We start from the raw sequence: 12,692 nt of genomic DNA, 5'->3' as shown, positions 1-12,692 counted from the left end.
TAAAACCCTGAAGGCACCGGGGACTTTCTTAGCTATCTCTTTTTCTACCTTCCTTCTTTCCACTCCTCCATCAAGAGCACCTTTACTCTCCAGTCTGGAGAGGGCAAGGTTGGTCTGCTACAAGGTACTGCATTTTTCCAGCTGGTAATGTCTATAGAGTTAAATTAAAACACTTTCTCAATACATATTCAAGCTTGCTTTTTCTTTTTAGTGAAAACTTGAGCTGGCGGCTTTATTGTTAAAGATGATGGGAAGAACCAGCAAAATCCAAAGCATCTCTCTTTAGCTTCTTCTGCAGTGAAGACTAATGGTGTCTTGTGATAGTTCTTTTACAGACCCATAAAGGAAAGAGCTGCTTTACTTGCACACAGTTACTGCCAGAGGTATCGTGGTTGATTTTATGCTGCATAGATTTAAGTGAGAACAGTTTCTGAATGCTTTGTAAAAGTCTTTGAGCAGATGCTCTGCTCTACTTTGTTCTGCAGTTTATGCATCGCTTGCTTTCATTCAATAAAAAGCAACATGAAGACGTGGTAGTTATTGCACATATGTGCTTTGTGGCTTCAGGATATCTTATCTTGGGGCTGCTCAAAACTTTTTTAGTGAATTGCTCTCACTATTTGCAGTGTTTGAGGTGATGCAACAAATGGTTCGATTGCTTCAGTGAGTTGAAAGGACTGCTTGGCTCTTCCCAAGAAGTTTAACACCTGCTAAAAGGGTGAAGAATTGCAGGCAACTGTTGCCAGCCCTTAAGTGCTGTGAAAAGTCTCTTGTCAAAGATCCAGTTTTCTGTGTAGGCTAGGAGTCAGATAATGTTCTCCACTAATGCGGTTGGTCAGAATGGATCTAACTCTGTATTGTTGCCCAAACTATTTTTCTTGTTGATGGCACTTTTAGTGAGCTGAACTGAGTATGTGGCAAGGGATCATGCACTCTAGTGGCGATACGAAAGACGTGATAGAGCTAAGGAGGACATGGCTCTCTTCTTTTTAGCTTCAGGGAGTCTGCAATGGATGTATTTTTACTGCTGGCTCTGTAGTTAGTGCCGTCTGCCAGCCCCACGTAATCAGAGAATAAGCTTTAGTAAGAGATACTACACTGGAGCTTATAGTTTTTTCTTCTCTTTGTTCCTGATTAGGATGCTCTCTGAAAGCAAGTTCACAAATGAGGCTTAAATACCTGTCTATAAAGAACAGAAGGAAAATATCCATGTAGGGGAGGGTAGATTTTAAGTTTGAGATATTTCAAGTGCAAGTTGAACGTCTGCTGCAACCTGGCTTAGAAATATGTATAAAACTACTCAAATGCAAAAAGGTCCACCTGGCTCACTTCTGTGGCATCTTTAATGGGAGAGTTCATAAACAGCCTGGGGGATTTCTGCTTACACACTGCTGAGTCCTGCTTTGTAATAATATTCCAAGCAGGCAGATTGCAGATCTGCACAGATAACAAGGTACTTGGTGCTTCAGAAGGGCTGTTTTCAAATACAGAGTTAACTGTGAAGGTAAGTGTAGGTATTAACACAGAAGGTTATTATAAAGCTGAGGAACGTGATTCACCAGTCAAGATAGCAGGCTTGAAAGTCCATCCAGCCATGGTGATGGCCTGAAAGACACTGGATTAAAAATAAACCAAGCAGGAGGTGGTTGGTAAATAGCAAATAAGTAACTAAACACCAGTCCCTGGTGTAGATGTGATGAAAAGGTGTTTCAGGAACCACCGCAGTCAGAAAAGGTGAGGTCATGTGTTTCTACAAGCAGCATTGGGGAGCCTCTAACTCGAGAATGCTGATCTGGTGGCAGCCTTAACAGCTGGTTTTAAATAGCCCAATTATGTTAAGTTTCTGTAAGCATTTCCTGGAGGACTGGTAAATGCCAGGTTTTTTAGTGGAAGTGGCCAACCTTGCTGATGTTGCAAACATACTGAAGTCACTGCAAAGCACCACAAGGTGTATCTTGGATGGACTGCCAAGCCAAAGGTCAGAGGGACCACAAGGATGGTTCATAGCAGGAATGGCCTGTTGCTTAGCTGGCAGTGGCTGTGGCCTGAATGTTATCTGGGAGGCGGGGTTAAATAATCCTTTCCGAGAGTTTTCAGGCGAGGAATATTCTGGCTTCATGCTGCTTTGAAGTGCTGCACTACACGAGTGTGTAATGGTAAGTGGACTGGCTGTTGTCCATTGGATTTCTTCTTCTTTTGCTGGATCCCTCCTCATACTTGCAGTTTGAATATCAGGGCTGTGCTTCTAATCCCAAATGTGAGGTTAAAAATAAATCAGTGGAGTGAAGAGTCTATGCTCTAGAGTTTTTCTTTATAAAAACCACTGTAATCCAAAACCTGCCATTCTTCTGCCAGTCAGTAGTTGTGAAGATGTTGGTGGAAAAGAGCCTGGTTTGTGGTTCGAAGTTCAAAGTCCCTCGCACTCTCATGCAAGGGCCCAGTGGGCAGGGAGCACTGCAGCCTGGTTCTACAGCTGGTGCTGGTGTGACCACTCTTTGATTCCTGCTCTCGTGGCTGCTCTTACCCACGTAAGATGCTGATGCTGTGACCAGGATGTGTTCACAGAGTTGTTTTGAGTGAAGAAGCCTTTCCCTTGAGGTTTATTGGGTTGCTCTGCAACACGTTGGACTTGACCTGCTCAGCTCTTCAGCTGTAGTTCTTCTGGCTTGTGATTCTTCATGGGCAGAAAGAGTTCATCGAAAGCACAGGTTATTAATCTACAGGTAGCATTGAGAAGACACAGAAATGTACAGTAATTACAGTATACCTACCTAGAGACAAAAGAGAAGGGGGTTGGTGGGAAGCATAGCTCAGGATTACAGTGTGTGTGGGGGGGAAGAACTGTCAGCCAATTTAGGATGTGAAAGAAAATGTGCTTCCTTCTTCTTTATAGTTTGGTCTTCTGTGAGTAGTGTTACTGATGCCATCTGAAAGAGGGTTTCAGTGTGTTTAGGGTTCTCAAGGTCAAAGGCACAAGGCTGCTGACTAGTGAGACTGACTGTTAGTGAGAGGATGTGATACTTTCAAAATGCAGAACTTCAGTGGTGAGAAAAATAGCCTTTTAGTGGATGGAAAGTTTCCATATCAACAGCAAGCGTCCAAAGTGGTTTAAACTTCCCAATGAAATGCAAGGTGAAAGATTGCAAAGGGTGAGTTGATCACAAGTGGAGAAACCAATTTCCAGTCAGAACCTGTATAAAAGGCACAAATTTGCTATAGCTTGTGGGGATCACTTTTTTCCTAGACAAAAGTTGGCCTTTCATGCACCTCTGCATCAGTAGTAGCAGTATGTAAGTCATGCATTGAATGGTCCAAAAAGAACAGCATTACCAGATGAAAGCATGTCAGGATGATAGCTTGCCTCTCTGCTGTTGTCACATGTGACAAGAGCAACAGAGGGGGCTGTCTGCTGCTGTCTGGGTGGTAACTGGTACTCCAGGCTCAGTTTTGGAGCAGCAATCCCAAGTAAGGAAGCACACTCGATGGCTGTGTCCAAGTGACATGCGCATGGTTCAGTTAGCACAGAGGGCTGGGGTGGCACCTATTGACAAGTCATGGATTTATGAAGCTCTAAGCAGCTAGAACTTCAGCAGAGCTTATGGTATTTGCATTTCTACCTCTAAAACTGATCCAAGTAGTGACCCGCTGAGAGGTAGATGCTTTACAGTAATTTCTTCCCCAGATGTAGCTGCTATGAAAACAAATGTAGAAGGACTGATTTTTTTCACAATGGCTCTCTATCAAGGGCGCTTCAGTGCTCACAAGTTACTGGATTAGCATAACAGGGGTGGCTTGAAGCAGTGCTGATAAGAACGGAGTGTTTCCTGCTGAAATTATAACCGAGTGACTTACAATTCTGCTGCCTTGTACATTTTTCAATCTCTGACTTAGCAGGAAAGCTTTGGCTGCCTGAAGTGTCACCACTTCCTCTTTTGTATCAGTAAATTGCAGAAGGATTTGATGGTGTCCAAGCCTGTAGCACCCAGACTGGGGTTAGTGCTGGAAGAGGTCACTCTGTTCTGGGAACTGTGGAGCATTGCAGAATGTTTCCTCCCTTGTGCTGTGTTTAGAAAGGCTATTTTGCTTTTTTTTTTTTTTTTTTTTTTTTTGCAACATGGAGGTGCTTGGATATGCTCAAAGGGTGCAATAGAACACTTTGTCACTTAAAGTTTGACAGAAGTTTTGAAGCTCTTTTAAACCCAGAGGTTTTGTAGAAGTCCATGCAACCAAATTGACTTTAGGTTTGCCTGTTTATACACTGAAAACCCAGGAAATACCGTTGTCACATGCAGTCCAGACTTTGCTGCATGGTTTGCCCTAGCTATGTGGGTGTTTGAAGAATGAGTTCATTTCTCTAGAGTGGCAGATATCTTCTTGAACATCCACAAATTGCTTCTGCTAGGCAGGCCATGCCTGATTTGAAAATGCATTCTGGAAATGTCACTTGAGACAGTAGCAATGCACTGTGCTCAGGTAACCTCTGCTTGTGGCTGACCTGGATGTCCAGGTTCTGTAACTGTATGCTCAGCTTAAATGCACTGGAAAGTGGCTGAGCTGCAAATAGCAAGGATAGTGTGCTCCTGCTAGCAATTCCTACACCACCTAGAAGTCTAAGGTAGTATGTACTCAATTATTTGCTGGTGAAATTGTAAGTAAAGCGAAAGAAGTAAATAAAAGCTAGTACAAACCTCCAAAGAAGGCTGTGGTGAATGCTGCTCAAGAGTGTCCTTTGCGGTGTTTACAGGGAGGTGTGGTTTATGGGAGCAAGGTTCTCATTAGCGCTTTCTGGCACTGTGTAAGCTCAAAGCTTTTTCTTCTCAGTAGAAGTCTTTTGCACAAAATTTGGCACTGAGCTGCAGCCTTGGGAAGCAGGGTTGGGGTTTTCTTTAATGGCATCAAAGATATTTTTGCTCCTGAATTCCCATGGAATGGCACTGCTCTATCACTGCTGCAGTGCTGGGACCTGTGTGCGTTGGTGAACCTACACCGTTTGGTATTCCATTTGGAGTAAATGTGTATTTTCTTTATTGGATTATATTTCTGTACAGGAGAAAAAAATTGATAGTACTATATTCTGACATTCTGAGCATGATTTAAAGTAAGATTTGGGCTGGAACATGAATGTTTGTCTGTGCTAGGCCACTTCAGGCAAGACCTCAGTGGAGAAATAGTGCAAAATTGTGGTTTCGACGTTGTGCCTTTGGGTAAATGGGACTGAAACCCAAGAGCCTGCATGGGGAATCCTAAAGTTATGTGATTCTTTGATCCCTAATAACATTTGCAGCTTCAGACCATTTAATCATACCTGTCTGAAGTGGAAGTTTGTGGTTCCTGAGGTCATGGTCCAGGTGAGCGGCTGGAACACTTTGCACTCTGGAGCTGCTCAGTGATGAAATCAAGAACTGACGTGGCTGAAAACAGGTTTCAACACCAGTACAAGTATGTCTGATTCAGGTTATAGTATAACCAGCCCTGGTGCTAAAAAGCAGTAGTCCTGCTAACTGGAGGCCAGGGTATTTGAACTGCTGCCCTGTGACCCAGACTGAGCTCCTGATCCAGGCATAAAACATGGTTTCTTCCTATTGGATGAGTTGTAACCCTGGTGTGGCGTGAACCAGGAGTGGGAATGAGGTACCTGTGCTTCTTAGTGCTTCAGCACTAAGAGAGTTGGGGGGGGGAAATGCAGGACACAAGGCTTTGTATTGAATCTCCCTTTTGGAATATTTTGGGGTGTTGAATCAATAAGCAGAATTCAGGAGCCAAATAAAAGGTTCCTGGCTGATTCTGTCTTCATGTGACCACATGGGTTTTGCTAAACCGTAGCTTTTTTTAAACCAGCACAGAAAGAACACACTTCTGGGTTTGGCTTATAGATTAGCTGTTTCCTGCCAGTTATGGCTGCTTTCTGGTTTGGAGTCGGAAACAATGGTGAAAGCTGATAGAACAAACCACTGTACCACTAGTGAAAGGGGTCAGTAATAGTATTTTATTTATGGCTGCCTTGTGACTTGCAGAACTGTAGTTGAGCAGGGACTATTCCTGTTGAAGTGCTAGCATCAACCCATCCTTTTAATAGTTTTTTCTTTGTTTCTCTGCCCTGAATACTACATTCTCCATCACTTTAAAAGTCTTGACCCGCTTTGTTGCCACGTGAGCAGTTGATCAATTTTTCACTTCTACATCAGTAGATTATGTGTGGTATGATGTTCTCATTGGGTGGTGTGGGTGCATCTCCTCCTCACCAAAGTGTGTTTAAACTTTGGACATGACCTGTGAAATCACAGCCATACTGTGTTGATGTTGAGTGCCTAAGGTGGTGGTGCGATGCCTCTTATCAGTGGACAAACAGTAACACAATTGTCTTCACTAGAAGCCTGTATTTCAGCTCTATGTAGGTAGCTAGAGTCCCCACCTTTCATTCAAGTTCCTCTGCTGCAAGTCTATCTGTATTTTGAAACCCTTTGTGGAGTTGTACCTCTTTAACAGAATGAGGTTGAAGGCACGATACAGGGCTGTGTGACTACTTCAGGCTCATCCATTTGTCAGGGAAATTGTTTTCTAGTGCTGCATACTGATAGAAAGTGTCAAGCCTGATAAATGTGCATAAGCTTCTTCACTTCTTTATTCTCCTTAGAGCTTAGTTTCAAGAAAGAAATATTGATACGTAAAATATTGGGAGGTGCTCACCAGGGACTAACCTGGAGTGGAGACAAGGCAGGAATACTTTAATTTTAAAGATTGGATAAACAGTGAAAGGAGCAAACACTTCCTTTTGTTTTATAAAGATTTTATTTAATAATAATAATAAAAATATGGAAGGGACCCAAACTTCATGCATTGAAGTGTCTGGGAGGGAACATCCTTTCAGACGCTTGGTGTGCTGCAGATAACAGCACCCTTCCTTTAATCAGCAGCCCTTTTTCCAAGTGCTTTTTTAATGCAGTGCAGAGTCAGAGAGTCTGGGCATCTTATTTCTGTGCGCTGGTTGAAATAGCTCTTCCTGCTGGAATTGAAATCGGAAATGACCTGAGCTACACACGCTCAACAAGAGGAAGATGGGGAGTGGCTTATGGCTGGAAACTTATTCTGTTTATCTGTTCAGTAGCTTAGAAATAATGACTTTTGAAATGGTAGGAATTTGGCTAGTGGGAGCGTTCACTGTCTTATCTATGTGTGATGCTGGGAAAAAGTGGTATTCTCCTTGTGAGATTTTAGTTATACTAAAATTTGGGACTAATACAGTACAAAATTGTTTTTCCCCACTAACACCACGTTCATAGAGTTGCCTTGAACCAAGAACCTCTTGAATAGTTTTTTCTTACAATGTCAGCATACAGGTCAGTATTCAAAAGAGTTACTTTAGAGATAGCTTATGTTGATACTTCTGACTGCTGTAGTCTAAAGTGCATAAATATAAAAGGGCCTCTTGTTTAATTGTTGCGGGTGTAATTTTTCCTGATGCCTGTTTTCTAGGGAGTTGCCAAAGGATTTAGATCTTGGCTATGGTTTAAAGTTTGGCTTTTCAGTTGGCGGGAGGAGAGAAGAAAAGAAAAAGGGTGTCTCTGAAGTACATACTGAAGCGACCAATGTGTCTTGAATGCGAATGATGAGGTCTTCCTAAATGTAAATGCTTTGCTCTGGTGACCTATGGGTGTTTTTAGGTTTGCTTTAGGATGGTCACTGTCTTCAGACTAGCAGTAGTTCTCGGGGATGGTTATATTTTCCAGAGGGACAAACTTAAGTTGAGGAATGATTATAGTAATGGGGTTCTGTGAATATCAGGTCTTTCCTATACCTAGAAGAGCCCTTTTTGTGCCTGGAGAAGTCACTAAGGATATGAGCAAAAAGGACAGAAGACTAAACCTATCTTGTCCAGAGATCAAATGCTCCACTGGAGTGAGTATTGAAAATAGTTTGGGGAACCAAGGTGGTTTTTGGTGCCTGCAGCAATCAACTACATGAAATAAGTCTGTTCGAGTCCTGGGACATCAGAGGCTTAATTTGAGCTGACCTCCCATTAAAGGACTCAAAAAGACAGCCCTTGCAATTCAGCTTGTCCAACTTGATTAGATTTATCTGGAGCTTGATTGAATTTGTGGACAAGATTATGAAAAGCAACATGACTGTCAATGAGGTGAGCAGTCTTTGAGGAGAAACTCTAGTGTGTCAGAGGGTAGAGCTTTTCAGTTATGAATATGAGAATTACTTGATTGAGTTACAGGCTTTCTTGCTGCTGTGCTGTCAGTGATACTAGTTTAACACATAGCTTGCGTGGTACTTGTTACCCTGAAGTTGGTGTTTGCTTGAATCTTAATTATCCTGCAAGTGGAAGGCTTTCTTCCCATCTTAGCTATTACCGAAGTGGCCTTAGCCCCTGGGATCAGAGCTGTTGAGGGAAAAGCTTTGATCTTCAAGCACAGCAGCAAAAATAGCCTTGCTTGTTAGGGTGGAGTTGTGTCCGCTGTGCATCATTGCTCTAGCAGGTCAGGCTGGCTAGATGATGACCTCTGGATAGCTTACTTAAACACCACGTCTTAATGTTTGTGTAGTGAATATCAAAGGCACACTCTCATTTGAGGACATAGGGATTTTATAGCCTTTTTGTAGATGAGAGGAAAATGGAGGAGAAACTTAGTATCTTCCCCCTGTGGATGGGGTAAATGACACGTTTTAGAAGCACTTTGCTGCCTACTGTTTCTTTCTTTTCCTCCTCTGTTTTAGTAAGTGTGGCATTGTTCTGCAGCTCAGAGACCACTCCAGTGGTGTGCTGAGTGATTGCTTGAGCCTGTTGAGAATCAGCCTACCCGTCACAGTGCTGAATAGTCACGACTTTTCATGCTCTTGTGTTCTTGTTTTTCTCCTGTTGCTAAATGTTATGAGGTGATGCTAGAGAGAAAAAAACCTCTACCTTCATATACAGTGGAGGCTGTTAATGAGGAAAGTAGTACTTTGTCAATACTGGGGAGATCTTACTTGTTGAAACTATGCTTTTTACCTTGGTTGTTTTTTTCTTGTTGAAATAAAAGCAAGTTGATGCAGAAATAACAGTAATTTATAAGCTTGAGAACTATGCCCGTATAAATGATTACAAGTCTTTTTGGCTACTGCCAAATAATGAAGAAATCTAATATTTAGCTGTCTACTTATCAAATGTCTTTGCAGCAGTTTTGCTGTTACTCAGGGGAACTAACAAAAGATGTGACAGATTTGAAAATTAATTTGTACTTGGTCCCTAAAAACTTAATAAATATGTTTTTCTACTGGGTATACTGGCAGGATACGTCTGTTTGACAAGGAAGTGTATGGGGAAGGTGCTGTATTTCCTGGAGTTTTTTCTCTTTTCTAGATCACCGTATGTATCAGAAATGGGCATGTCTGTGTGTGCGTGCAAGGAATCTGTGGGTTTTGTCTTTAAGATATTAAATCTGCTCTTTGCTTTATCCCCAACAGAGCTGGCAGCACGGATTGCTTCAGGGCCTCCCATTTCAGTGTGGAGTTTGGTTGTCAGGAGCCAAGCTTATCTATTTGACTTCATGCTAGTGCCTCTCATCTGCTTCAGTGCAGCTTGATCAGCGGAGGGGTAGGCAATTTAGGGAAGGCAGTGACATAAAGCACAGTTGTTTCTGCAAGGGTTTGACTGTTGGTTTATAAATAGTGGGAAGCAGGTAGCTGTTGCAGCCTGCACAAACAATTGCTGTAATTACAGTTGTGTGATGGCAAAAGGGAGAGATGCTAATGCTTCTCTACACCCTCAACGTGCTTGTCTTTGACGGCGTATGTTCTCAGTGCTGCCCAAAGACCTTGCCATGGTCTTTGGTTTTGTTTTCAGTGGTCAACTCAAGAATGTAACCGAGAATTTTGATTTGTTTTCTTTCAAAAATGGTAGAAGTTTCTTTCGCTCTTCAGTTTTCAGCCTTCTTCCTTTTCTGCTTTTCCACTGTGCAACCAGATGATCTCTCAGGATGCAGCTCATCAGAAATGACTGCTTTAGAAGATGAGCTTCTCCTGCACATACTAAGAAGTGGGGGCAGAGGGTTTCAGGGTATCCTTCCTTTGGCTCTGAATGCTTTGGGAGTCAGGGATTTGGGGTCTGGATGGAAAGAATTCCAGACCTTTCTTGTGCTAGAGTCTGCAAACCATTGGATTTGAGTTCTTTGTCCAAATGCAGTTTGTTTTGTGTGTTTATGCCTTGGATTACTTTTTGCTTGCATTTAATGGTGATTTAGTTTAGGTGGTTGTGCTAAAGGAAAGCTGTAACAGCTCCCCTGCTGTGAGCTGTCAAGCTCAGGCACTAGAACTAGTTTTCCTCCTCCACATGCATAGCACAATTCATGATCTATTTTGTGGCGGTGTTGGTGGTGAGCCCAACAGGTGGATCAGTTGCTCTTCCACATTATGCCCATTTCTGTACTCTCTCCTGCCTGCTTATCCTTCTGTGGTCTAGGACCCTGGGATTGGAGCCTTCTTGTAGGGAAGCTGAAGCTGTATCGCTTTCCCTGTTGTGACCATTTCCTCCCTCACTTTCCTAAATTAATGGAGTGAAACACCTTCAAGAGCATCACTCGTGCTGCACAGTGCTGCCTTTGAAGAGTATTAATACCTTTCAGGTGTCAGCACTTCTCTGACCTGTCAGACATGAGCACAACTGTATATCTTACCTCTTCCTCTCTACCCCATCCTTCTTTCTGTCTTCTCACTCGCCAGGGGAAACCTGAGCTGTGGACTGAGGTAGAACACAGGATTATCCTGTATTGTTTTTGTTACAATAACCTGGTGTGGCTGCTCTGCATTCACCTTGTCATTCATTTAACCAAAGGTCTGGATCCTTTGGCTGTGTCTCCCTGATTGACCTCTGATGGGGGAAGAGCGGTCAATACTGTGATGAGCTGAAGAGCTGGAGCAGCAGTGGTGCTTGGCAGGCTGGGCTGTGGGGCTGCAGAGGAGGGTTGAGCAGGGAGCTGTCATGCATGCTGGCAGCTTCCCACCTCCCGGGCTCGTTGCTGTGCAGCTCTGGAAGGCAGCAGCCAATGGGATGCACGAGCATCCATGCAGTTGGGCTCACTGAATAACTCCCAAGGTGCCTTGTTTTCAGTCTGAAGCATGTAACTTCTCTATTGCTGCTTTTTTCCCTTCCTTACCTCTCCTTTCCTCCCGCTTCAGCGGTCTCATTTTGGTTTTTTGAGGAACAACATGCATGCTGTTGAGTCTCTCGCTTGGTCTCAAGTGGTACTTGCTGCATTTCGCACTCACAGAGTGACTGTGATGTTTCTTGTGGGGGCAGATCTGTCACCTTTTGGTGCTTCATGACTGTGTCAGGTGGGGTAAACCTGAGCTCTGAAGGCTTGTGCTTTGCCTAGCCTTCTAAGCAAGCTGAAAATAGCCCTAAAATGGGGTCATCAGCCATTTCACGTGCATGGGCTCTCTTCCAGTTATGCATGCCAGCATAAATGCTGTATAACTGCATAATGATTTGGGGCCCTCAGTGCCGGAGAGCTCTTGCCTAACTGGAGCATACCACCACTGAGATGGGTTGGAGTCTGAGCTGTGAGGAAAGGCTGTGAGGATTGGGACACTTCAGCCTGGTGAGGCAGATGGACAGATCCTGTGAGCAGCCTTTGGATAGCTGAAGGAGGGACTTGGAGAAGACAGCACCAGGGTCTTTTCAGAGGTGCCCAGCAGGAAGGGCAAGCAACAAGTTGCGATGGGAAATGGGACTTCAGTGCAATTGCTCAGGAACGTTTTCCTTTGTAGTGCTGAAGGAAGGTTTGGAAGCTGAGACACTCAAAACTTGCCAGGGCAAGGCTTTGAGCAAACCCATCTATTAAATTAGCCCTATTTTTAGCAGCAGGTTGCATTACAGTGACCTCCAGAGGTCTTTTCCAGCCTATTGTTTTCTATTATTTTCTGGAATCTGTGAAATTGAGGTTTGTCTCAATCTCATAGATATAGCATGCTGACTTAGTGGAGTGAATGCTATAAAACTGGAGCTTTGAATGTGGACATTTAACATTTATGGGAATTAATCTTTCAGGTCTATGCCTATTTTCAGATTACTGGGAAAGGAGATGACTGTGCTGCTTTCCCTTTCTCCATTGGGTGCCGAGTTCAGACTGAACAGTGCTTTGTTTTCCCAGTTACACCTCTCTCCCATCCATTAGTGTTGTGATCTGTCTTTCGAAATGATGCCTTACATTCACATGTTTTCCATATAGGCCTTTCAGAATAGTCCAGACTAACATGTAAAGAAAGGCATTCTTATTTCATCTTTATTAAAGTCCAGTGGGCTACAATCTAGCTGTAATAAAAAGCTAATCACCAGCCTTTTCCACCCTGTGGGATCCCAGGAGGTTACTGGAGCAGCACACTGCCCCAGTTTCTTTTCCTCATGTGTGTGATGACTGAATTGTGTTTCTGTTTGGTGTTTTAAGCATGACTCTTGATAAGGTAATTGGGTAGCAAGCTGGTATATGTAGGGCTGGCATTTGACAGATGACTTTAGAGGGGGGGAAGGTAACTTAAGTAGCTTAATAGGATTTAGCTCTGTCTGCACTGTCTTGCCAGAGCATGTTATAAACCACTTTAGTGGGATTCCTTCTTTAAATACAGCCATGACATCAGTGTAAGCAGAACCCCTGAGAGCTCTGGGAACCTTCCTGAAAAATCGATCTTGAGATGCAGTCCAGAAGAATTGA

The 12,692-nt window shown here is 43.3% G+C and overlaps 1 protein-coding gene across 6 annotated transcripts in view; it reads left to right on the top strand.

The window, feature by feature from the left end:
- The window catches only part of TTYH3 (tweety family member 3), an 81,323-nt gene that overhangs the window by 14,792 nt on the left and 53,839 nt on the right, over positions 1-12,692 (top strand). Inside the window, exon 1 of one of the 6 annotated variants that reach the window (XM_065684537.1) lies at positions 1,974-2,156. The exons of the other annotated variants lie outside the window; for them this stretch is intronic. Coding sequence (XP_065540609.1) covers positions 2,154-2,156 — 3 coding nt within the window. The 5' untranslated portion in view covers positions 1,974-2,153. Of the gene's footprint in view, positions 1-1,973; positions 2,157-12,692 lie in introns of those variants that run through there. 6 annotated transcript variants of the gene reach the window in all.

Source organism: Lathamus discolor, chromosome 6 (assembly GCF_037157495.1).
Source record: "Lathamus discolor isolate bLatDis1 chromosome 6, bLatDis1.hap1, whole genome shotgun sequence".
NCBI lineage: Eukaryota > Metazoa > Chordata > Aves > Psittaciformes > Psittacidae > Lathamus > Lathamus discolor.
The sequence above is the reverse complement of the archived record's forward strand: the minus strand, read 5'-3'. Positions and strand labels throughout refer to the sequence as shown.